Source organism: Cetorhinus maximus, chromosome 16 (assembly GCF_964194155.1).
Source record: "Cetorhinus maximus chromosome 16, sCetMax3.hap1.1, whole genome shotgun sequence".
Classification (NCBI taxonomy): Eukaryota; Metazoa; Chordata; class Chondrichthyes; order Lamniformes; family Cetorhinidae; genus Cetorhinus; species Cetorhinus maximus.
The window spans coordinates 74,721,542-74,746,216 of NC_135894.1; the positions used below are offsets into that span (position 1 = coordinate 74,721,542).

Genomic DNA, 24,675 nt, shown 5'->3' on the forward strand with positions numbered 1-24,675 from the left:
ATAAAGATTAATTGAAATTCAAAATATAGCATGAATCAAACAATTGTTGATCAGGTCATTTGAAATATTCAAGCACATCTTAGAAAAAACTGTCAATGCTCATCTGAAGCTAGGTGGAGAGGCTTCAGTAAGGGGTAAGGTTTTGCAGCCATTAAAGAAATTTCAACCAAATCCATGATGCCAGTAAGGTTGTGGATGGAAAGGGTCTCACTCCTGAATGAATTGATGCTGAAGGGAAATGTGGAAAGGGGTGGTCATTGTTAATCTAACGGCAGAGTCTAAGGGAGCAGTGGTGAGCAGGATGAGGAGGAGTAGGTTGGTGAGATTAATTCTTAGAGGGTGCACTCAATAGGTAGGTCAACAAAAGAAGGATGGGGCAGTTGTCGATGCTGCTCGAAAAGGTTCCTCAGTGAGAATTCTGAACAATTATTTTAAAACATTCTTAGACCGTGGGTTTCATTCACATGGCTGACATTTACAGTAAGTCCTCATTTAATGTTGACTCGCTTCATGTTGTTTCACTGTAAGGTCAGAAATAAAGTAGTGTCAGTATAGCCCTTTAATGTTGCCAGTTTCACTTTAAAGTTGCTCGCCACAGACTTCCTCTTCTGTGGTCTGCCTTTCCCACAGCACTTCTACTGTCGCCTTCAGCCCTTCGCCCCCCCCCCACTGCCGCCCTTGCCTCCCGACGTTGCTTTTTGGCCTGCCTTCCACTCTCTGTTCTTGCCAGGGTCTATTTTCAGCTGCTCTGCTCCTGGCTTCGTATCTGAACTGAAATCCATCTATTGGCAGAAGTTAGTCAGTGCAGGTAGTCACAGATTCCAGTTTCCTGCACCAACCAACTTTTGCCCCTAGATGGAACCTGGTCAATCTAAAAATTACTGAGGTGAATGCAATTTTTAAAAATTGTCATGTTTTTCTTTTATATTTATTGATTTATTTTATTTTGCAAGTTATTTCAGCTAGGAATGCACGGTACTGCACATGTGCGGTACAGCAATTCAGCCTGTACATTGGTTTTTCTAGGCAACAAGGAACTGAATGAACCTAACTCTGTCTTTAACATTGATTCCTATAGGAACCCACAATTCACTTAAAGTCAGGATTTTATGGAACGCAACCCCAACTTTAAGTGAGGATTCCCTGTATTGCTAACTACTAGTTATCCTGAGAAGCTGTTGGCAGGCCATTTTCTTGATGTATTGGTTTGATAAAACTGAGTGGCTTGCTAAGGCAATTCAGAGGGAAGTTAAGAGTCAAGCACAACTGTGTGACCCCAAAATTACATAGGTCAAACTGGGACAGCAGCCCTTCTTTCCGAAAAGGCGTTTTCTTCATTCGTTTAGATTTGGACTTCACTGGCAAAACCAGCATTTACTACCCATCCAAAATTGCCGGAGCAGGTAGTAGTGATCTACCTTCTTGAACCGCTGTAGTTGCTGTGCTAAAGGTACACCCACAGTGCTGTTAGAGAAGGAGTTCCAGAATTTTGACCCAGTGATAACGAAGAACTGGTGAAAGATTCCAAGTCAGGATGGTGTGCAACTTGAGAGCAGCTTGCAGGTGGTGGTGTTCCCATGCACCTGCTTCACTTCTCCTTCTATGCAGTATGGATTTGTAAGGTGCTATCAAAGAAACAGTGAGTGGCTGCAGTGCATCTTGTAGATGCAGCCACAGTGCACTGGTGGGGTGGAAGGGATGAACGCTTAGGGTGGTGAATGTGGTACTGACCAAACCTACTACTTTGCCCTGGATAGTGTCAAGCTTTTTGAGTGTCGTTGGAGCTGCACCTCATCCAGCTAAGTGGCAAGGATTCCATTACATTCCTGACTTCTGTCATAGAATGGTTACAGTACAGAAGGAGGCTCATCATATCTGTGCCAGATCTCTACAAGAGCAACTCACCTAGTTCCACTCCTCCGCTTTTTCCCCATAACCCTGCAAACTTGTTATTTTCAAGTGCTTATCCAATATTATTTTGAAAGTACAATTGATTCTGCTGCCATCACAGGCTCAAGTAATGCATCCCAGATCCTAACCACTCACTGTGGATAACATTTTTCCTCATGTCACCTTTGGTTCTTTTGCCATTCACATTAAATTGGTGTCCTCTGGTTCTTGATCCAATTGCCAATAGGAAGTTTCTTCCTATCTACATTGTCCAGGCCCCTCATGATTTTGAACACCTCTATCAAATCTCATCCCTACTTTCTCGTCTTTAAAGGAGAACAGTCCAATTCTCTAATCCATATTGAGGTCTCTCATCCCTGAAACCATTCTTGTAAATCTTTTCCAGACCAAATGGCAGGAGGACGTTAACGAATTTGTGGAATGGGGAAATAATTGGCAAGTGAATTTCAACAGATAAATGTAGGAGTGTAAATACAATCTCAGAATACAAATACACAACTACACCAATCACTAAAAGTTGCACCTCAGGTTAGCAAGGACATTCAAAAAAAGCAAACCAGGCACTAGGCTTTATTTCCATAAAAAAAAAGTAGGGAAGTTATGCTTAACCTGTCCGTATCAAACCTTGGCTAGACCACACTAGAGTACTGTGAGCAGTTCTGGTTGCCATATTATTAAAGGGTATAGAGGTACTGGAGAGGGTGCAGAAAAGATTTACAGGATGACAGGTATACATTATCAGGAAAGAATTGACAAGTTGGGTCTCTCTCTCTCTCTCGAAAAAAAAAGGAAAACTGAGGAGTGACCTAATAGAAGTCTATTGGTTTTGATACAATGGATACAGAGAAAATGTTTCCTCTTGTGGGGAAGAGCATAACCAAAGGCCATTGATATAAGATAGTCACCTAGAAATTCATAAGGGAATTCAGAAGAAATTTCTTTAATCAAAGGGTGGAGAGAATATGGGACTCACTACGACAAGGAGTGGTTTAAGTGAATAGTATGGATGCACTAAAGGAAAATCTAGAGAATCATATGAGGGAGAAGGGAATAGAGAGTTCTGATCATAGATATAGGTGAGGAAAGATGGGAAGAGGCTTGAGCAGAGCATAAACACTGGCATTGATTGGTTGTGCTAAATGGTCTGTTTCTATGCCGTACATCCTATGTAAACTTTCTAATGCCTTCTCACCTTTCTAAAGTGTGGTGCCAGAATTGGACACAACACTCCAGTTCAGATCAAGCCAGTGTTTTGAAGATTCACCATAGCTTCCTTCCTTTTGTAGGCTATGCCTCTATTTATAAAGCCAAGCATCCTGTATGTCTTATTGGCTGCTTTCTCAACTTGCCCTGCCACTTTCAGCAATATGTGTAAATATATCTCCAGGTTCCCCTGCTCTTGCACCCCCTTTAGAATTGTATCTTCTCAAAATGAATCAATTCACACTTCTCTGCATTAAATTCATCTGCCAAATGTTTGTCCATTTCACCAGCCTACGTCCTCTTGAAGTCTATGACTAACCTCCTCACAGTTCACAATACTTCCAGGTTTGGTGTCATCAGCAAATTTTGAAATTGTGTCCTGCAAAACCAAGTTGAGGTCATTAATGTAGATCTAGAAAAGCAGTGGTCCTAATTCACCAACCTTTGGGAATACCACTTTATATATTTCCCCCAGCCCGAAAAGCAACTGTTCACTCTGTTTCCTGTCACTCAGCTAACTTTGTATCCATGCAACTACTGTCCCTTTTATCCCACTAGCTTTAACTTTGCTGACAAACTTATGTAGCACTTTATCAAACACCTTTAAGAAATCCATACATTCCACATCAAACACTTTATCCTCATTAACCCTCTCAGTTAGCCTATCAAGAACTCAGCCAAGTTAGTTAAATATGATTTTCCCTTAACAAATCCATCCTGGATTTCACTAATTAATCCACATTTATCCAATTGACTTGTGGAAAGGCTTTGAGGAGTCAGGAAGCGAGTCACTCACTGCACAACTCTCATCCTCTGACCTGCTCCTGCAGCCACAATAGTTATGTGGCTGGTCCAGGTAAGTTTCTGGTCATTGGTGACCCCATGTTGACAAGGTATTTGGTAAGTAGTAATGCTGTTGAATGTCAAGGGGAGGTTGTTAGACTCTCTCAAAGATGGTCATTTCGTGCCATACAAGTGCCAGGTATGTTACTTGCCACATATCAGCCTAAGCCTGAATTTTGTCCAGATCTTGCTGCATGCAGGCATGGACTGCTTCATTATCTGAAGAGTTACGAGTGGAACTGAACACATGCAATCATCAGCAAATATCCCCACTTCTGATAAGCAGCTGAAAACAGTGTCACATACAATTTTGAAGATGACACAAATATATTTGATCATGGGCAATAAAAGATATGTGGATGTGTGTATTTCCTTGCCCTTGGAGCAATTGAGTCAATTTTAAAAATAAAGAAGGTTTGTTTGTTTCTCATGTACATGACTCACTGACACTATCGCACAGAAAAATTAAATACAGTTGAAGGTAAAACAGTAATTATAGAAATGGAATTTAACTCAGTCTGTACTCCAGTGCAGGACTGATGTTTGTAGTTGAGTTGTTACTTCATCTCTCTCTCTCTCACACATGGAATCCTGTCTGCATCTCTGCAGATGACCCTGAAAAGCAGGGAGCCAAAATGGTCACTAACTATATCATCTGACCTCATATCAGTGTTGATTCATCGTCCCAAATTAGGGATTGTTATAATTTAATTATCAGTCTGAAGTTTCATTTATCTTCCAGCCAAAACTGCAGTGAGTGAATGTCAGTAAAGGTATCTTTGTCCTTTCTGCCCTCTTGAGAGATAAGATGGTTTAATCCCCAGACTGTTTGCTAGCCCTGAGGAGCTGTTTTAAGTTCCAGTTTTATTTATTTTTAAAATGTAGTCTTTTTAAAAATGCAAGTACTGTGTTATGACAACAGTTGGGCCTGGGACACTACCCAGGGGAACTGTTGCAGTGGTGTCCTGAGGCTAAGATGTTTGACCTCCAGCAACCACAATTATCTTCTGCGGTGCTAGGTATGACTGCAGCCTATGGAGAATTCCGCCTGCCGGTTTCACTTTGAGTTCAATTTTGCTAGTGCTCCTTGAAATCACATTCATTGAAATGTCTGATGTCGAAGGACGTTACTCTCACCTTACTTCTGGACTTCATCTCTTTTGTCCATGTTTAACCGAGGATGTAATGAGATCTGGATCGAGTGGTCCTGGTGGAATCCAAACTGAGCATCGGTGGGAGTGAGTAATAGCATTGTCAGCAAGAACTTCCATCACTTTGTTGATGATAGAGAGTGGGCTGATGGTGAGGTAGTTGATTAAATTGGATTTCTTCTGCTTTTTGTGGAGAGAACATATCTCATTTCCACAGTTTCTGGGAGATGCCAGTTTTGTAGCTCTACTGGAACAGCTTGACTAGAGGCACGGCTAGTTCTAGAATACGAGTCTTCAGTACTACAGCCAAGATGTTGTCAGGGTCCAGAGCCTTGGCTGTATCCATTGCACTCAGCTGTTTTTATATCACATGGAATGAATCAAATTGCCTTAAGACTAGCATCTGTTATGGTGGGGATTTCAGGAGGAGGCTGATGAATGATTCATTCGGTACTTTTGGCTGAAGATGGTTGAAAATGCTTCAGCCTTGTATTTAGCACTGATGTGCTGGGCTTCCCATTATTGAGGATGGGAATGTTTGTGGAGCTTCCTCCTCTGATTAGTTGTTTATTTGTCCACCACCGTTCACAACTGGATTGCAGTGTTTTGATCTGATCCATTGGTTGTGGGATCACTTCACTATATTTATAAAATACTGCTTCCACTGTTTAGCAGGCATGTAGTCTTGTGTTGTAACTTCACCAGGTTGGCATCGCACTTTTAGATAGACCTGGTGCTGCTGCTGGCATGTTGTCTTCTACTCAATGAAACAGCATTGGTTCACATGATTAATGGGAATAATAGCATGAAGCATGTTGGGCCATGAGGTTACAGATTGTGGTGGAATACAATTCTGCCACTGCTGATCATCCACAATGCCTCATGGATGTGTATTTGTGAATTGCTACCTGTTCTAAATCTCTTTCAGCAGTGGAAATGCCACGCAACAGTGTGAAGATGGCACTTCATCTCCACAAGGATTGTGTGGTGGTCACTCCTACCAGTGTCATGGACAGAGTAATCTACCTGTTGCAGATGCATGAGTATGAGCCCAAATCGTTTTTTTCCCCTCATTTTGACTCTCTCACCACCTTGTGCAAGTTCAGTTTGGCAGCTATGTCTTTCAAAGCTCAGTCAGTTGTGGCATTACCAAGTGGACATAGAAGTCTCCTACTCTGTTCCCTTGTTATCCTCGGTGCTTCTTCAAAGTGATGTTCAGCATGGAGGAGTACTGATTCAGCAGCTGGGGGTGGGCCGTATGGTGGCATCAAGTAAGAGGTTTCCTTCTTCCGTGTTTGACCTGATGGCATGACATTAGTGACCCAGTTAGGTTTTTAAGGACAATCCCCCAGCTCTAACTTACTGATACCAGATTTTTAAAAATAAAATTCAAATTCTCAAACTATCGTAGGATTTGAACTAAATTTGTTGGATTATTGCTCCAGGCCTTGGAATTAATGGCCCAGTGACACAACTACTATACGATACTAAGAACTATACAATAGAGGCACAGAAGGTAGTCGGTGAGTTTATCAAAGGGGCATTGAAGCCTGGAAAAGTAGTGGGAAAGTAGACAAGGCAGAGAAGTGGTGGGTTTGGGTAGAGATTGAGGGGGTCAGGTCGGGTCAGGGCAAAGCACACAAAAATGAATGGGAGCATAACTGGATGCCAGGAAGGGGAGGAGATGAGAGAAGGTCCCAGAAGGGGCCAAGAGAATAAAAATTAGGCAAATGTGAATGGATAGAGACAGAGCTCAATAGCACCCAATTTCCCGGTGCTATGGTAAACTGTTTAAGATGGCATCCGGCACATGCACAATTCTGGTGTAGGCTATGCCAGATGTCATTTTGATAAAGCTCAAACAAGAGATGTCCTTTACCCACATCTGAAGCAAACATCAGGCCATATTAACATATGAAAATAAGAATCTTAACACCTACTTCTGCTTCCTCTTGCAACTTCGGTTTGCATATGTCAGCACCAGTGCTGATTGGGTATGGAAAATCCAATGCTAAATTTCATGGAATTTAAGGTAAATATTTACCGTAATCACCACTGCTTCTGGTCGTGATATCTCCAACCTTATTCCCAACTCTGACCTTCAGATCCCTACAATCTTCTTCCCAGACCAGCGACAGCCCTCTAATTACACTCCAAGGCCCAGTCATTCCTTTTCCAGACCTCTGATCTCACCCAATTGCTTACCTGAAAATCGTCACACGAGCCCCTAACTGCTGCGCCATCTACGTGATAGTGAGGTGCAAGTCCCAAAATCTCAAGCTCCTTGGACCTCCAATTTTGAGTGTTGAGAGTTGTTAGCACTCTGCAGGTATGACATCCAAAAACGGATGGCACTGAATTTCTAGGCCTAGAGGTTCATGATTCTGTTATAGATTCACATCAAAAATGGTTTTGCAACAACTTACAGCACCACTGCTAAAGCTAGTGCAGAGAAACCTAATTTAGATTGACATTGTTTGAGATATTTGATGCTTTCAGCATCAAATTTAGTCAGCTCATCTCAGTTGATACTTGTGAAATTAACATTATTTCATCTCCAAACTAGGAGTGCCTGAAATATGTCATCTTCATAGAACATTAACCGCACGGCAAAGGCTTTGTAAAAACAGAAACTTCTCATTACAGTAATTTAAATTTGCTATTCCTGACACTACTTGCTACAATTCAGAATCTATAGAAATCGTTCAGCACTCCTTCTGACTCTAGAAAATGAACAGGTTTTGTAGAGGACAAATTCAGAGTAATATTTTCTGTATCTAAGACTATCCTGGTAAATGTCATGAGAATATTGAACCATAGCATCTCAAACCTGACCTCTTGCTTCTGGAATAATGAATCTTACTGATGATTCATACCTGTGTGAGTGCGAGAGAAAAGGTGCAGCAAGGATATTGGACACTTAATTTTAACAGTGGCATTTGGATCTTCCGAATCGTATTGTTGCCATTATTTTTGGTAATTTCAATGCTGTCAGTGCTGTGTAGTAGAAAGGTGGGAGGCCATGTTGGAGGTACACAGATGATGAGTAAGATTCACATCTTACATTTACTAGATAGTGCCAGTACTAGATAGGGTTACCGCTCACAAACCTATGCAAATACCCAAATGTCCATTGATTCCACCTGTAAAGGATTGGTCCTGTAAATGACTTAACAACCACTAGAGTGGCATCTATTTTCAGATTGTTGTTATCAGGCTACTTTTTATGGAAAGTTGTTCTCAAACAAGTAGTTAAAAACTATGACATAAGTCACATTTCTCTCTGGATATTTGCTTGAAAAAGCCTTTGTGATATGTAGGGCTGGATGCCACATGCAATGCTATACACCCAGAGGTAACAATCATGGCAATTAAATTCGTCCTGCTGGTAATTTCAGCATAAGTTCATGGAAACAAAAAAATCTGGAGCATTCATTCTGTTTCCATTAACCTTATTGGCAGGTTCATCTCAATTCAGTTCCCCCAACCCAACTGTAATCAGTTCAAGAATTATTCTAGTTCCATCATCCAACTGAGTAGTTGAACATAATGACTGAGAGGTGTACTGTGGGCCCATAGCAGTGGAGACTTTAAGGTTTATGGAGTTCATTTCTCTTTCCACATTCAAAGACTGATCAGGTCACATTATTCAATAGTTTAAATTCATGATGAAGGTTAAACTCTGAATATATTTATACCGTATGCTTGAATGAAATTCATGGCAATTTGATTTTCCAGTAACCATCTTGTAAATTGTGAACCCCATGTCCAACTTCTGTTAGCATGCAATTTATTGTGATTTTCACCAGAAATTGTCATTCAATTCCGATCCTTGACTAACAGATTACCGTACAGACGCACAACATGCAATTCACTGAAACAAAAATCACCTACAATTATGAGAATCAAGGCATGGGAAAATCTTAAGACGATTTAGCATTGTTACTAAACCTATTCTTTATCCTTTAAAAAAAATAGGAATTTTCTACAACATAGGAGATTTATCTGGGCATGGGGAGGATCACTGTCAGTTTGTGGACTCATTCCTGGATGGCAGAACAGGAGAACATCTCCTCCCTGAACAATTGCCAATCAGACAAGGTAAGTTAAATCTCAACTATAGTCGGCTGATTTTGTTCTCTGTTAATCCTACCTTATGCAATATATAGATTACCTAGCAGAGATGAAAGCATTTCACTGTTCTTTGCTGGGTTATATTAAAGTCAGATTGAAATGAGTAGTGTACTCTCCCTTAAAGCTAGATTTGTTCTGCAAGATGCTACAGGTTCTAGTTTGCTGTCTGAGGAATGCACCAGTCTAAATGCTGTTTGAATAATGTTCACAAAAAGGAGCTTTGACATGACTCAACTTTTGGTAGTTTACAAGGAGAATCTTTCCATAGGCTACATATATTTTTGAAATTTTTGAATTTTTTTTTTTTTTTGCTTTCCCCCATTTTATTCTCATTCACTATTCTCTTTGTTCAATCTATAAAAGCTGTTTACAGGATATCTGAAATTTAGTTATCTGATTTAAGGTTTAAATCTGGAAACTTGACAAGCCATTTCTGAACCAGAAAAAAAATGTTTCTAGTCATGCAGAAACCCTGATTTAGTACAATCTAGACTAAAGGAAATGTCTAGACTGCAAACCACCTTGTTTGTCTTTACTGTGGTTTCCCGGTGTCGGCCAGCCAAATACTCCTTGGTGTTTGCACTGGAGCTATTACCAATTATTGACATCACCTGGGTAACCCAGTAGGGAGAGAAGTCAGATTTGAGAATCACCAGGTTAGTGCTAAATTTGACATTTAAAAACATCAGTTTTTGAACAAAATGTTCTCCACACTGTAGAAGGGGAAGAAGCGTACATTCAAAAAGCATGTATTACTCTGATACTATTGGCATTTAACTGACTGCATAAATTGTTACCCAGAGTCAAGGAGAAAATCAGTGTTTAATACCTTGTATAAGCATCATTACTGAGAGTAAAGCTGTTTTTTTGTAACTTTTAGGTTTTTATCGAAGTGTTCGCCAGGAGCCGGTTATGTTTGGCACAATAGGTGGACGAACACATATCAATTACGTCCATTGGTACGAGTGCGGTATAGCCATACCTGGACAATGGTGAATCCAACAACTACCATACAAGAAACCAAGAAGCAGCAGCAAAAACCAAAGGAACTGAATTATAATATTCCATCAATATTGTTCCTTATATTCAATGTAAGATTCAAATAGACCATGTAATGTACAGAATGTTATTTTTTAAGAAGCCATATAGAAATCTTTATATAATGTGGTACAGGGTGAATTGCACCATTCCAAGGCACATAATTGTATTAATTCCACAACCTAAATGGCTTTAGAACAATGTGATCACCAAGCTGGGCAGTAAATAGCGATATTAACAAAGCGATCCAGCAATTTTCTGACCAGCTCTCACTTATTTTTGTCATCTTGACTTGTTATTAAAGAAAAAGTGCTGCTTCCAGAAGTTGCAGTAGTGGCCATTTGAAAATTGATGTAAACATCCAAATATATAAAAATAAATTAATGCTCACTACACATCATGTGTGCTGTAAATAAATAATAGCACTGCCTGGGATTTTGTAATCTTTAACAAGTTTGTCTTTGGACATGACCCTGGTCAAGAAGTTCTATAAAATTTGTTCTATTTATCAAAACAAACATCCTAATTTTTTTTTTGAAAACACAGGTTTTGATATTGGGAAGCTGGCTCCCTATGCCCTCAGTTCTGAATATAATAGTTTAAATGTTATTTATCAGGAATGTATTTAAAAACACAGAACATAAATTGTAACTTCTATTCACAAAGTATAGAAGGGTTTTTTATTTAGATTTGCTGAACAAATGAGCTTCAGCAGCAGAATGGAGAAACTTCTCTCATTGGGTACCCTTAGCAGTCTGTAATATTACAAATTGTACCCAAAATAATGTGTAGTGTAACTACTTCATATGCTTTGGTTTTGTTCAAAAGTGTACTTAAGGCAGTGAGGTACCCATGGACATAAACCTCTTGGTTCTGCTTGTTAAGCTGATCATACATTATTCAGTACTGAACAAAACTAAATATTTACAGCCAAGATATTTTAACACATTCAAGATTTGTAAAATGTCAATTTCTTTTTGGTTAGTGCATGTAAATATCCATGTTATGGTGAGCATACCAGACCATACCTCTACAAATGCCCCTACAAACAGCCTCACAAAAACACCCATCAACAATAGTACCCACATAGAGATGGTCAACTAAGAAACATCCACACTTGTCCACTTAAGGACGATTATATTTGTTGCTCTTGCAATTTATTCGCTATTTCTGGAGATTTTATTGCCTCATTCTTACCACAAGTGAATAGTAGAAGTTAAATAATGCTAATATACACAATTTCCTCTGAGGGGTATTGCTAATATGAGTTTAGTTCTACATACATGGCTACAGTCAGTATTTAGATGGTTGGCAGCTTTGCTGCAGCAGTTTTTGATAAGTTTCACAAGCCTTCCTTAACTGCACATGTTCATATAATGGCACTCAGCCACCAAATATCTGTGCATGCCCAGATAGGACACTAACTTCCATACACCAAATTGGAGACAGTAACTCACCAGTGTCAGCACAAGCAGAGATACTTCTCTGCCAAATGTCTGTACACCTGAATTCAAATGCTTAGTCACTATCATTCTGCGCACTTCCATATTGCACCTATGTCCATGCAGGTGACAAAAATGTTTGGCTCCCAAATGTGTGTATGTAGATGTTCATCTAACAAGTGGCTAAACTGAGCATGATAGAAATGTCATAATACACAAAATCTCACATGCCCCTACAGAAATGCACAACCAACAAATATCTGTTCATAGTGGTAGAGAGACAAAGAAGCACCTGCCTGTACCAGCATACACGTTGCCAAACATTGGCCATGCCTACGTACAGAAGCTGGGCTAATATATCTAACTAAATTTATGCAGAAACACTCATCTCCCAAGCATTGATCCAGGTCCATACAGAAATCACATAAGAACTCAGCGAGCAGTCATCCAGAAATGGGCATGCTCAAATATCAAATCCTCATATCCACTCCTCAGATAAGGACACTCGAGCACCATTCTTAGGTATTCAGTTGCCAATCTCTGCTCATTTTACAGAGCTGCTGAAAACATCTAGACTGAAATATGCAATCAAATCACCACCCACACAAGAGGTGCTCAGCTACCAAATGCTCGCAGACATTTAGCTTTGTTGGCCTTGCAATTTATTCCGTATTTGTGAAAGTTATTGCCTCATATTCTTACCACAAATGGATATTATAGATTACGTAATGCATACTAATATATACAATTTTTTCTCCCATGTGACATTGCTAGTAACGAGTTTAGTTCTGAAAACATGGCTGCAAGTTAGTATTTAGATTGTCAGCAGCTTTTCTTGAGCAGAGTTTTTGATAAATTTTGCAAGGCTGCCTATAGCAGTCATTTATGCTGTCATACTCTTGAGAATAAAGATGTAATTAAAACAAAATTTAATGTGAACCTTTATTACCTGTTTGTTCTGTGGCCATCAACATATTCACAATTTAACCTTAATGTAAATTATTGGCAACAGGCCACAAGACAAACTTTAGCAAATATATATAAAAATATAAAAGTAAAAGATATTAGGTCTATATAATAGGCCCTAAGCTTTGAAATTCTCTCCTAAAACTCTCCCAAGACCCTTCTTAAAACTTACCAAGTCCACAGTGACCTGACCTAATGTCTCCTTATGTGACTCGGTGTCAAATTTTGTTTGATAACACCCTGGTAAAATACCTTGGGATGTTCTACGATATTAAAGGGTCTAAATAAACGTAAGTTGTTGTATATATCCCAGTGTCTCTAATATCCCCCCCCGACACACATCCATTTACATAAAACATATATAACACACACTTGCTGGTGAATCTCCTGGACTTTGCTCATGGTAAGTTACAGAATCTCTTATTGCCATTTGTTTCCTTTTCTGCTCCTCTCTTTTTGATCTTTCCTTGTATGAAGGACGATGGTATTGCAAGTTGAGCAAAAGAGCTGCTAAGGCTGTAGAATGCATACTGTAATGGAAGGTGCAGAGAAAATATAGACTGCAGTGCTCAATATGTCCTCACAGCACTTTACTCCTATTGCCTAATTTACCTCTTGCATTTTCAACCATCCTATTACTCACCACGCCCATTACTGTTCACAGCAAACATTTTTTTTCTTGTTGCTGAATTCCTTTCAGCTCCCAATTCCATCACCTGGTCAACAGGTATCCCACGGGTGACCAATACTGAAAATTGTGGGGGGAAAAAGGCATTTCTTCATAAGCAGAAGGTAATTCACGATTTTGAAGTTTATCAATTTAATTCTATGAAGCGGAATTACTTCAGATCCATTTAAACTCCTTTTTGGAACTTCACCAGATGACATAACATTTTACTATTGATTGATTGAAGATTCAAGATAGCAACCTTAAGCTACAAAGTAACCTTGCTTAATATTGTAGAAAAACATATGTGGACATGCATATATACATACAAGAAAGAAATTGCATTTATAAAGCTTCTTTCATAAATCAGGATGCCCCAAAGCCTTGTCGCAGCCAATTAATATTTTTGAACTGCAGTCACTGTTCATGTTGAAAATGCATATTTCCTCTACTTATTTTCTATCTACACGAGATGCAAATGCATACATGTAGAGATTGAAACAAACCAGTGACTTCATTTTACTGGCAGGGACCATAGTGGAATTGAGCCACAGTGTGTGTAGCAGTGTAAGCACAGCAGGCTTCTTTGTGGCTCCAACAGTACCGTCTATGCCAAGATAGCGTTATCTGATCACATGCTCCATACAAACGTAAAGGAAAAAAATGGACCACCTTAAATGGAATTAAATTGCTCACACCAAAAATGTGCAAATGCTTTGCTAGTGGCTTGAATAGATTTTCAAAACGTTTTGACAGCTTGATGGACGAATGAAGTAACACAGGCATTTCAAAACTATCGAAGCTTAGAATTTTAGAAAGTTTGACAAAAATTCAATAGAAGAATACTGGGAAAATAATGACTGAAGCAACTTTTGGATCTGATCAATGACTGTTCCTAGTATCAAAGATGCAATGAAAAACATCATTTTTTTGTTTGGAAATGACCTGCTCACTTTGCAGAGAAAAAAAGGAGAATTGAGGGTCCGTCTAAACTGAGGCAGATGGTCAGGGGATTGGGGAAGATCAAACTTCACCAAAGACAAAAGTATGAACATTTGGAAAGACACCAACCCTCAGGGTTATTCTTGATTTTTTCACCGAAAACCAGATAAATGAAAAAAAAATAAATTTATAATAAAATTAAACTGCATGCAAATTATAACCATGAAACAAATAAGTCGAAACAAAATCAATTATACATTTCAACATCTTTATTAGTTTCCTAGAAGAATGCTACTTTTTTGTACATATTAACTTCTAATCTCAATTCAATCAGGGTCTCACTCAGTACATAGCATTATCCATTTAATAATAAAAATGAATCACATCCATGGTCTACTTCCAAACCATAGTTAAATTTCTTTGTTCTTTCGCCAAGGCAGTCTACAGTTTCAAAATCACTTAACACATGTTTAGGTAGTGTTTCAGTAAAAGTTTTTTTTAGGCTATGATGCTGATAAGTTTGAAAGCAGAAAATAGGAGAAAACAAATCTATTTGGTCTCTTTTCCCAGCGAACAAAATCCATTATTCAGAAGCTACTAGAAGGGCTTGCTCTGCTTTAGATTATAAAATGATTTTGATCATAGAAGGTTTGGACTCTCCATGAATGGATGGAATTACCTAGCAGCTGTAAGTAGGCTTGCAGCTTTCCCAGCAATCCCAGAGCCTTACCGATAGCCAGGGCCAGGCTGGGTGTACCCTTGAGCGAATGGGGGACGATTCCGTGCATACGGATTGGACCCAGATGGTGGCGGTGTCACATTGCTCCCTGGGGAAGGTGTGAAACCTGGCCTTGGTTGGTAAGCCCCTGGTTGATTTGGACCTATACCAGGCTGGGAGGCAGGTGGCAATGTGTAGTTAGCAGGCTGAGATGGTTGCGTTGTATAATTTTGAGGTGCATAGGAGCCCCCTTGGTATGGCTGAGCAGGCTGTGATGGTAATTGCTGGGCCTGAGTGGAGAATCCAGGTGCAGGAGCTTGGGATGCTTGCTGATTGTAAGCTTGGAACTGAGCTTGCTGCTGGGAGGATGGTTGTTGGCTATAACCTGGATTGAAAAAAATAAAAATAAAATGAGTAATCTTCACCATAACTAAATACACCCAGTAATAGAAAAAAATCCACTGATTACAGTTGTACATTATTAATTTTATTGGTCTTGAATTTCCAATTAGGGTGATGGGTGCTTGTTGCTGACTGTAAAGTAAATCTCACTGAGAGATCCAGCAATCTCTCTGGTGAGAATTTCAGCCCTTTCACTGTGTAATACTGCAAATGATTACATTGTTCTTTACTGGGGAATTGCCAGTGTGGAGCTGGAATGAGGCCACCAGGCTGTCCAAGCAGCCAATCACATTAAATAATTTCCATGGACATCCAAGAGGAAACAAAAAAAAACATTTATCTATCTTCCACATACAGCAACTTCCAGCACAACCTCTCATTGAAATTAAATAGGGTGAATAGCAAATGCCATTTGTTCACTGGTTACAGTAAATTCTGCTTCGTTTATTCGTCTTCTCAGTTTGTCTTCTGAATCAGTACCAAGTCTGGATGGCCTAAGCTGTAAATACTTTCAGATGCAGTAAATTCCAGCTAAAATAGAAAAAAGGTTTAAATTTGCATTTTTATAGTGCTCTGCCTTAACTTGAAAATGTCTCAAAAGCTCTTCAAACACAATGAGTGTATACAATTCTGGGTACCACACTTTAGGAAAAATGGCAAGGTTGTGGACAGGGCACAGGAGAGGTTTATTAGGATGATGCAAGGCCAAAAACTTAAGTTATATGGAGAGATTGGAAAAGCTGGGATTAGACCAGAGAAGGTGAATGGGAGACCTAATGAAGGGTTAATGTTTCGAGTCCGTCTGACTCTTTTTCAGAGCTCTGAAGAAGTGTCATACAGACTTGAAACGTTAACTCTGTTTTTCTCTCCACAGATGCTGTTAGGCCTGCTGAGTTTTTCCAGCATTTTCTGTTTTTGTTTCAGGTTTCCAACATCCGCAGTATTTTGCTTTTAGCTTTGACCTAATTAAGGTATTCAAAATGAGGAGCTTTAGTAGAGCAAGTGGGGGGAAACTGGCAATTTGGTCATTAAACAGAGGTCATAGATTTAAAATAACTGCCAAAAGAGGGGAAATAAAGAGGGGTTTTTTTTTGTTTAGAGATAGGGTTGTTAAGATCTGGAATGCACTACCTGAAAGGGTGGAAGCAGATTTTATAAAAAATTTCAAGAGGCAATTGGACATGCACTTGGAGGGCCAACTTGCAGGGTTATGGGACAAAGCTGGAGTGTGGGACTATATTGGACAGCTCTTCCAAAGAGCCGGTCCAGGCAAAACGGGCCACATGGCCTCCTTCTGTGTTATAAGATTCTATAATTTTACTTTGGAATTCTGTAAGCATCACCTAGGCTAATATGAACAACATTTGAGTGATAGCTCAAGGTAACCCGAGGCGGTGGCATAATGATAATGTCACTGGGCTAGTAATCCAGAGACCCAGACTAATGCATAGGTTCAAATCCCACCACATCAGCTGGTGGAATTTAAATTCAGTCAGAAGATCTGGAATTGAAAGCTAGTCACAGTAATTGCAACCATGAAAATATCATCAATAGTCGTATAAACCCATCTGGTTCCCTAATGCCTGTTAGGGACGGAAGTCTGCCTTCCTTACCTGGTCTGGCCTATGTGTGACTCCAAATCCACAGCAATGTGGTTGACTCTTAACTGCCCTCTGAAAGGGAAATTGGGGGTGGACAACAAATGCTGACCTTGCCAGCATTACTCGCATCCCCCCAAAGAATAAAAAATGTCGATATTTGGATTCAACCAGCACTTCCAATCTAATACTCCAACTTGTGGGCTACACTCCCTCCCTTATATTTACCTTTCACCACTTTCAGTCGTCAAGGCATTACACCTTGCAGTGTAACCTTCTCCATATGTGCTTGACTAATAGGAAGTGCATAGGTGCAAGACATGTCTGGCTCTGAAAGTTTAGCAGGAAACCAGACATCAAATGCATCTTATGCAAGTATTGTTGGCTTGTAAAAATGTCTTCTTTATATTAAGTCAGTTTCACGAGCCAGGAAGTACAGAGTAAAAAGATTTCTCCACCCCCACAAGTGTTCATGCATTTCCAAGCAGTGATTTCCCCTAATCCATCTTTGTCATTGAACAAAGAGGCATCCAAGGAATATGGAGAAAACCCAATTATGTACACACAAGCATAGCCATGGCAAATGCGAGAATCCACAACATGTGCGCATGAGCCAGTTAAGGAGGAAAAGCCACAACGGTGATAGTTGTGCTCAAGTTTGCAGTATTAAGAGGTGTGTATACAAGTGTCTTTTCTGCTCATACCCAAATTTAATTTACAAAATTAACATTTTTATTTATTTGAATTAGCACAATTTACTTTTAAATGAAAGGGGATATGGAGATTGTTTTATTACAAGGATGCAACCAACTGCAGGTGCGAGGGCCTCACTCCACCATCTGACCTGTGTAACGTAAACAAGCTTGGGTTGCAGAAACCGATGGTATCATAGAACCACATTAATATTTTAGTGCTGGTATAGGGGAAACCATGTATAAACACAGCAGACTTTTGTTTGCTCTCCATGGGTCTGTAATTAAAAGTGGAACCTATAGAAATTCAAAATGAAAAGGCAGGAGTGCTGTACATGCAGACTATTCTTCAAAGAAAATGTAACAATACAAATATATATGCCCCTAAATTATTACATTTACCAGCTGATATCTGTCAAAGTTTTTCTAATGATTGACAGGGACATCATTATTAAATATGTTTAATTTGTATTGACCAAATTACATGAATGTAAATGAATGCACTCATTTCAGAGAATGCCATCATGCCTAGCGGGTGATCATTAGAATCTATATACTATAAAGTAAGTATATTACACCTACTAATCCATCCATCAACCAAAATAGTTGGAGGTGCACTTGTAGGTAGGTATGAATTGCAGCTATTGATGACAGAGTGTTATTGGTTCCTATGTTAAACCTGGGCTGACATTTTCCAACACTAGATCACAATCTTGAGTAGATCGGTGCAGATAAGACAGTCGGGACTGATTATGATTCAGCAGTTCTATTGTGGTGATTTTCACTGTTGAAACAGCTATAAGAGCAAATCTAGCAAGTAATGCAATTGCATCTATTACATCTTTCACATGGTCATAGCAGAACAGTGGCACATAATGTAAAATACAATAGCTGTGCATAAATCAATACACATTGTTATTCTGCTAAACTTTAAGGGAAACTTGGACCAATGCATGGACGCAGCCTCCATTAAAAAGTCAGTCATAAAAATGGGCATTAAAATTGCACTAGAGTTAAAATAAACAGAGTCAATTTTTTCTGCTTTAGTTTATCAGGTTCTAAACCATTTGACAACAGCTCAACTGCAGTTTGTCACAGGCAATGCTAAATACACCAAAGCAGACCTTTTCACTACATGAAAGTTCAAAAGGGTAGGTTTCTTAGCAGCTGTTGGAGATTGCATGCAAATAAAAATCTCTCATGAATGAATAATCCAACACTTCCTTGTCATGTTGGAGAGAGAAAAATTTAATACCAAAAAACTCTCTTCTCCCCATCCTTCCCCCTTCAGATATTACAGATATGCTTCTTTTAATTAAAGATATTTGAACTGAAATAAGCTCCAGGCAGCATTGTCATCTTCTGGTGTAGACATGCCTAAACTGGCCTAGATTCATTGATGTAATGCTCAAAAAAAGCAAATTAACAGTTTCTTCTGTATGCTATAGCCAAAGTTTTAATCGTAATATATTTCAACTTCTTAAAAAACTTTCATTCCACTCTCATGGTTTCTAAATTGGTACACTGTACACTGAAGAAAGGTTAATTTTGCATTGACAATAACCAACATTTATCGCAGAATAAAGTATGCAGAATTAGAATTCTCCTTCAACGTTGTGCATACTCCAAAAGACTGACCCCTGAAAATATTCTCACGACTTGACTACTTTGGCTACATTATGACCCACAGAATCTTGCTTATAGAAGATCCACAGTATTTCAGACTTTTGGCTTGGTGCTTACAACTATCGTACATAACTTGCTGGTTCTGTCTGAAACAGTTGGATATCCTGTTTGAAATCTAGCAATTCTATTTCACAAATATGACAGGTTGACAGGTATTGGGGAAGGATGGCTGGAGAAATGTAAAACTTAAATAACATGTTTGGTAGAACATGCCTGCATTCCTACTAACAATCTTGCAACAGCTAGCATTTATGTAGTGCCTCTAATGTAGTAAATGCTTCACAATACGCAGACGAAAATTGGTGAGTCACAGGACCAAAAGCTTGGTCAAAGATGCAGGCTTTAAGGGGAACCTTAAAGGGAGAAGCCAAATGGTTAGGGAGGGAATTCCAGTGATTATGGCCCAGATGCTAAGGGCATGGTAAGCTGAATTAAATGAGAAATTGGAACAGGAGTAGGCTATATGGCACCTCGAGCTTGCTCCTGCTCAGATTATGGTTAACATTTGACCTCAACACCACTTTCCTGCGGCAACCCCATATTCCTTGACTCCTTCACTCCCTGAGAGTCCAAACATCCATAGATCTCTGTCTTGAGTTAACTCAATGACTGTACAATCACAGTCCTCTGGGGAAATGAATTCCAAAGATTCACAACCTGCTGAATGAAGAAATTTCTCATCTCTGCCTGAAAAGACTAACCTCATATCCTAAGAGAATATGTCCCCCTTGTTATAGATTCCCCAGTCTGAGGAAACAAACACTCAATGCCTACTCTGTCAAGCCCTCTCATAATTTTAAATATTTCAAAGAGATAATTTCTCATTATTCTAAACTCCAGAGAATATTGGCCCATTCTTCCCAATCTGTCCCTATAGAACAACCCTCTCATTCCACAGATCAGGCTGGCGAGCCTTTCTTGCACCCACTCCAAGGCACGTACATCCTTCCTTAGGTACAGAGGCCAATACTGTACACACTACTTCATATCCAGTACCACCAAAACCTGGTACAGCTTTAGCAAGACTTCCTTACTCTTGTACTCCAGCCCTCTTTTAGTCAGACATCAGTCAAATCTATTATTAAGGAAGTCTTAACAATACACTTAGAAAAGCACAGTATGATTATAATAGGTTTTACATGGCCATATGAAAGGGAAATCCTGTTTGACAAATTTAAGAGTTTTCTTTTGAGTATGTAACTAGTAGGGTAAAGGTTAACCAGTGGATGTTGTATATTTAGATTTCCAAAAGGCATTCAATAAGGTGCCACACAAAAAGGCTAATACACAAGATAAGCCTCATGGGGTTGGGGGCTATGTATTAGCATTGATAAGAGGATTGATTAACAGACAGGAAGCTAAGAGTAGGGATAAATGGGGCATTTTCAAGTTGGCGGGCTGTGACTAGTGGAGCGCCACAAGATAAGCGCTGGGCTTCACTATTTCCAATCTATATTAATGATTTAGACTAAGAGACAGAGAGTAATGGATCTAAGTTTGCTGACAATACAAAGCTAGGTGGGAATGCTAACTGTGAGGCGGACACAAAGAGGCTGCAAAGAGGCAGACAGGTTAGGTGAATGGGCGACAAGGTGGCAGATGGAGTATAATGTGGGGAAGTGTGAAGTTATTCACTTTTGTCGTAAGAATCAAAAAGCAGAATATTTTTTAAAAGTTATGAAACTTGTAAATGTTGATGTTCAGGGAGCCTTGGTTGTACTCACAAAGGAACTCAAACAGTTAGCATGCAGGTACAGCAAGCAATTAAGAAAGCAAATGGCATATTGACCTTTATTGCAAAGGGATCAGAGTACAAGAATAAAGAAGTCTTGCTACAATTGTACAGGGCTTTGGTGAGACCACACCACCTACAATACATTGTGCAACTTTGGTTTCCATATTTAAGGAAGGATATACTTGTATTGGAGGCTGTATAGCGAAGGTTCACCAGACTGGTCTCTCAGATGAGAGGGTTGTCCTATGATGAAAGGCTAAGTAAACTGGATCTATGTTCTCTAGAGTTTAGAAGAATGAGAGGTGATCTCATTGAAACTTTCAAAATTATGAAGGGCTTGACAGGGTAGATACTGAGAAGTTGTTTCCCCTGGCTGGAGAAACTAGAACACGGTGCAGGGAGCACAGTTTCAGGATAAGGGACAGATCATTTGGGACTCAGATGAGGAGAAATTTCTTCACTCAAACGGTTCTGATTCTTTGGAATTCTCTACCTCAAAGTTGAGGATGCGCCATCATTGAATATATTTAAGGCTGTGATAGACAGGTTTTTTGTCTCTGAGGGAATCAAGGGATATGGGGAGTGGGTGGCAAAGTGGAGCTGAAGTCCAAGATTAGCCATGATCATGTTGAAAGGCGGAACAGGGTCAAGGGGCCGCATGGTCTTAACCTGCTCCTATTTGTTACATTGTGCTCTCTTGCAATAAAGGTCGACATGCCATTTTTCTGTACCTGCATGTTAATGTTGTGTATTCCATAAACAAGGACATCCAAAGCCCTCTGACAACATCTAATTGTTTCCCACTAAAAAAATTTCTGCTCCTCTATTATTTCTAAAATAATTTCACATTTCCCCTCATTATTCTTCATCTGCCATCATCTTGCCCACTCACTTAACCTATCTATATTTCGTTGCAGACTCTGTGTCCTTACAAATTATTTTCCCACCTAGCTTTGTATTACCATCAAACTTGAATATGTTACACTCGGCCCCTTCATCCAAGTTACTAATATAGATTATAAATAGCTGACACTCCAGCACTGATCCATGCAACACTCTGCTAGTAACCGCCTGGCAATCTGAAAAGAATCACTCATTCCTACATTCTGCCACTTAATCAATCCTCTATCCATGTTAATATATTACCTCCAACACCACAAGCACTTACGTTGTGCAACAATCTTTCTTATGGCACCATATCGAACACCTTTCAAGAATCCAAATATACCACATCTACTGGTTCTGTTTTATCTACCCTGCTAGCTACATACTCAAAAAAACACTCCAATAGATTTTTCAAACAGGGTTTCCCTTTATTAATTTGATGATTTCCCTTCTCATAAAACCATTCATAATGCATTGCTGACTCTGCCTAATCATATTATGATACTTCAAGTGTCCTGTTACCAATTCCCTAATCATAGAGTCCAGCATTCCTAACAGCACTGTGGGTGTACCTACACCACATGAACTGCAGTAGTTCAAGGCGGCAGCTTACCACCACCTTCTCAAGGGCAACAAATGCTGGTCTAGCCAGTGATGCCCACATTCTGTGAAAAACATAATAAATAAATGTGCCCGACAACTGATGTCAGGCCAACGGGTCTACAATTGACTATTTTCTCTTTCCCTCCTTTCTTGAATAGCAGTGTGGAATTTGCTATTTTCCAATTCACTGGGACTATTTCAGAATCTAGTATATTTTAGAAAATCACAAGCATTGCATCCACTATTTCTGCAGCTGCCTCTTTTAGAACCCGAGGATGTAGGCCATCAGGTCCAGGGAATTTATCTGCCTTTGGTCCCATTAATTTTACCCATACATTTTCTCTACTAACATTAATTACTTTATATTCTTAAATCTCATAAGATATTTGGTTCCCTACTATTTGAGATATTTTTAAAAATCTGCCATTTTCTCCCTACCATTATAATTTCTCCTGTCTCAGTCTCTAAGGGACCCACATATGATTTCTCATTTCTTTTATACATACTTGTAGAAGCTCCTACAATCTTTTTATATTGCTTGCTAGTTTACTCTCCTATTCTATTTACTGCCTCTATCAATTTTTTGGTCTGGTTTCTAAAACTCTCCCAGTCCTCAGGTTTTACTATTCTTCTCGGAAATGTCACAGGCCTCTTCTTTTAAGCTATCCTTAATCTCCCTTTATTTAGCCATGGATGGACCACTTCCCAACTGGAGTTTTTTTATTTCTCAATGGAATGTGTATTTGTTGAGAATTACAAAATATTTCTTTGAGTGCTTGCCATAGGTTATCTACCATGATACCTTTTATTTTAATTTCCCAATCTATCTTAGCCAACTCACCCCAATACTTACGCAATCAACTTTACTCAAGTTTAATACTCTAGTTTCGGACTTATGTACGTCACTCTCGAAATCGGTGTGAAATTCTACCATGTTATCATTCTTCCCCAGAGCTCCCCCTTAATATGCAATTAATAATTAATCCTGCCCCATTACACAATGCAAGATTTAAACTAGCTTCTTCCTGATTGGTTCCACAATATATGATTCTCCGAAATTATTTCAAATGCATTTCATGAACTCTTTTTCCAAATTACCATCTATTTGATTGTCCAGACTATATGAAGGCTAAAATATCCCATGATTACTGAATTGCCTTTTGTACATACTCCTCTTGTTCCTTGATTAATACTCTGCCCAACAGCACAACTATTAGGGATCCTGGAAACCACATCCACCAACATTTTCTGCCGCTTGCTTTTTAAAAAAAATCATACTTATTCTACTTCTTGCTCTTCAGCCAAGGTTCTCCCTCATTACTGTCCTTATGTCATTCTTTATTATGAGGGCTACCCGCCCCATTTTCATTTTGCCTGCCTTTTCAAAACATCAAGTACTCAAATATTCATGAAGGAATTCACCAAGGCTTCTTGGACAGCACCTTCCAAACCCACGACCACTGCCATCTAGAAGGACAAGGGCAGCAGATAGATGGGAACATCACCACCTGGAAGTTTCCCTCCAAGTCACTCACCATCCTGACTTGGAAATATATCGCCGTTCCTTCACTGTCGCTGGGTCAAAATCCTCGAACTCCGTTCCTACACCACATGGACTGCAGCTCAAGGCGGCAGCTCACCACCACCTTCTCAAGGGCAACTAGGGATGGGCAATAAATGCTGTCCCAGCCAGTGAAGCCCACATCCCGTGAATGAATAAAAAATTTTTTAATTCTCAACCTTGCTCACCATGCAACCATGCCTCTGTAATGGCCGATAGATTGAACCCTTTTATCTCTATTTGTGCCGTTAATTCATCTAACTCATCACAAATGCTTTGTGCATTCAGATAAAAATGCCTTTTTAATTTAACTTTTTATCATTTATCCCTGATTTGACCTTATTCACCGATGCACTATTACTGTTAAACTCTTTGGCCCTTCCTGTCGTACATTGTGCATCATTACCCAACTCGCTACACTGCTCTGTGGCCTTGACTTTTCTCTTTCAGTTTATAAATTTCCCCTTATCTGAACCCTCTTCGCCCTTTTTTAGTTTA

General features: G+C 39.4%; 2 protein-coding genes across 6 annotated transcripts in view; one reads left to right on the forward strand and one right to left on the reverse strand.

The window, feature by feature from the left end:
* The window catches only part of LOC144691708 (uncharacterized), a 371,588-nt gene extending 358,938 nt beyond the window's left edge, over positions 1–12,650 (forward strand). For all 4 annotated transcript variants that reach the window (XM_078560070.1, XM_078560071.1, XM_078560072.1 and 1 more), the window contains 2 exons: positions 9,087–9,209; positions 10,123–12,650. In XM_078560070.1, coding sequence (XP_078416196.1) covers positions 9,087–9,209; positions 10,123–10,238 — 239 coding nt within the window. In that variant the 3' untranslated portion in view covers positions 10,239–12,650. The remainder of the gene's footprint in view (positions 1–9,086; positions 9,210–10,122) is intronic.
* A 1,898-nt stretch (positions 12,651–14,548) lies between these two features.
* Positions 14,549–24,675, reverse strand: part of tfg (trafficking from ER to golgi regulator) — a 157,828-nt gene continuing 147,701 nt past the window's right edge. For both annotated transcript variants that reach the window (XM_078560080.1, XM_078560081.1), the window contains exon 8: positions 14,549–15,400. In XM_078560080.1, coding sequence (XP_078416206.1) covers positions 15,024–15,400 — 377 coding nt within the window. In that variant the 3' untranslated portion in view covers positions 14,549–15,023. The remainder of the gene's footprint in view (positions 15,401–24,675) is intronic.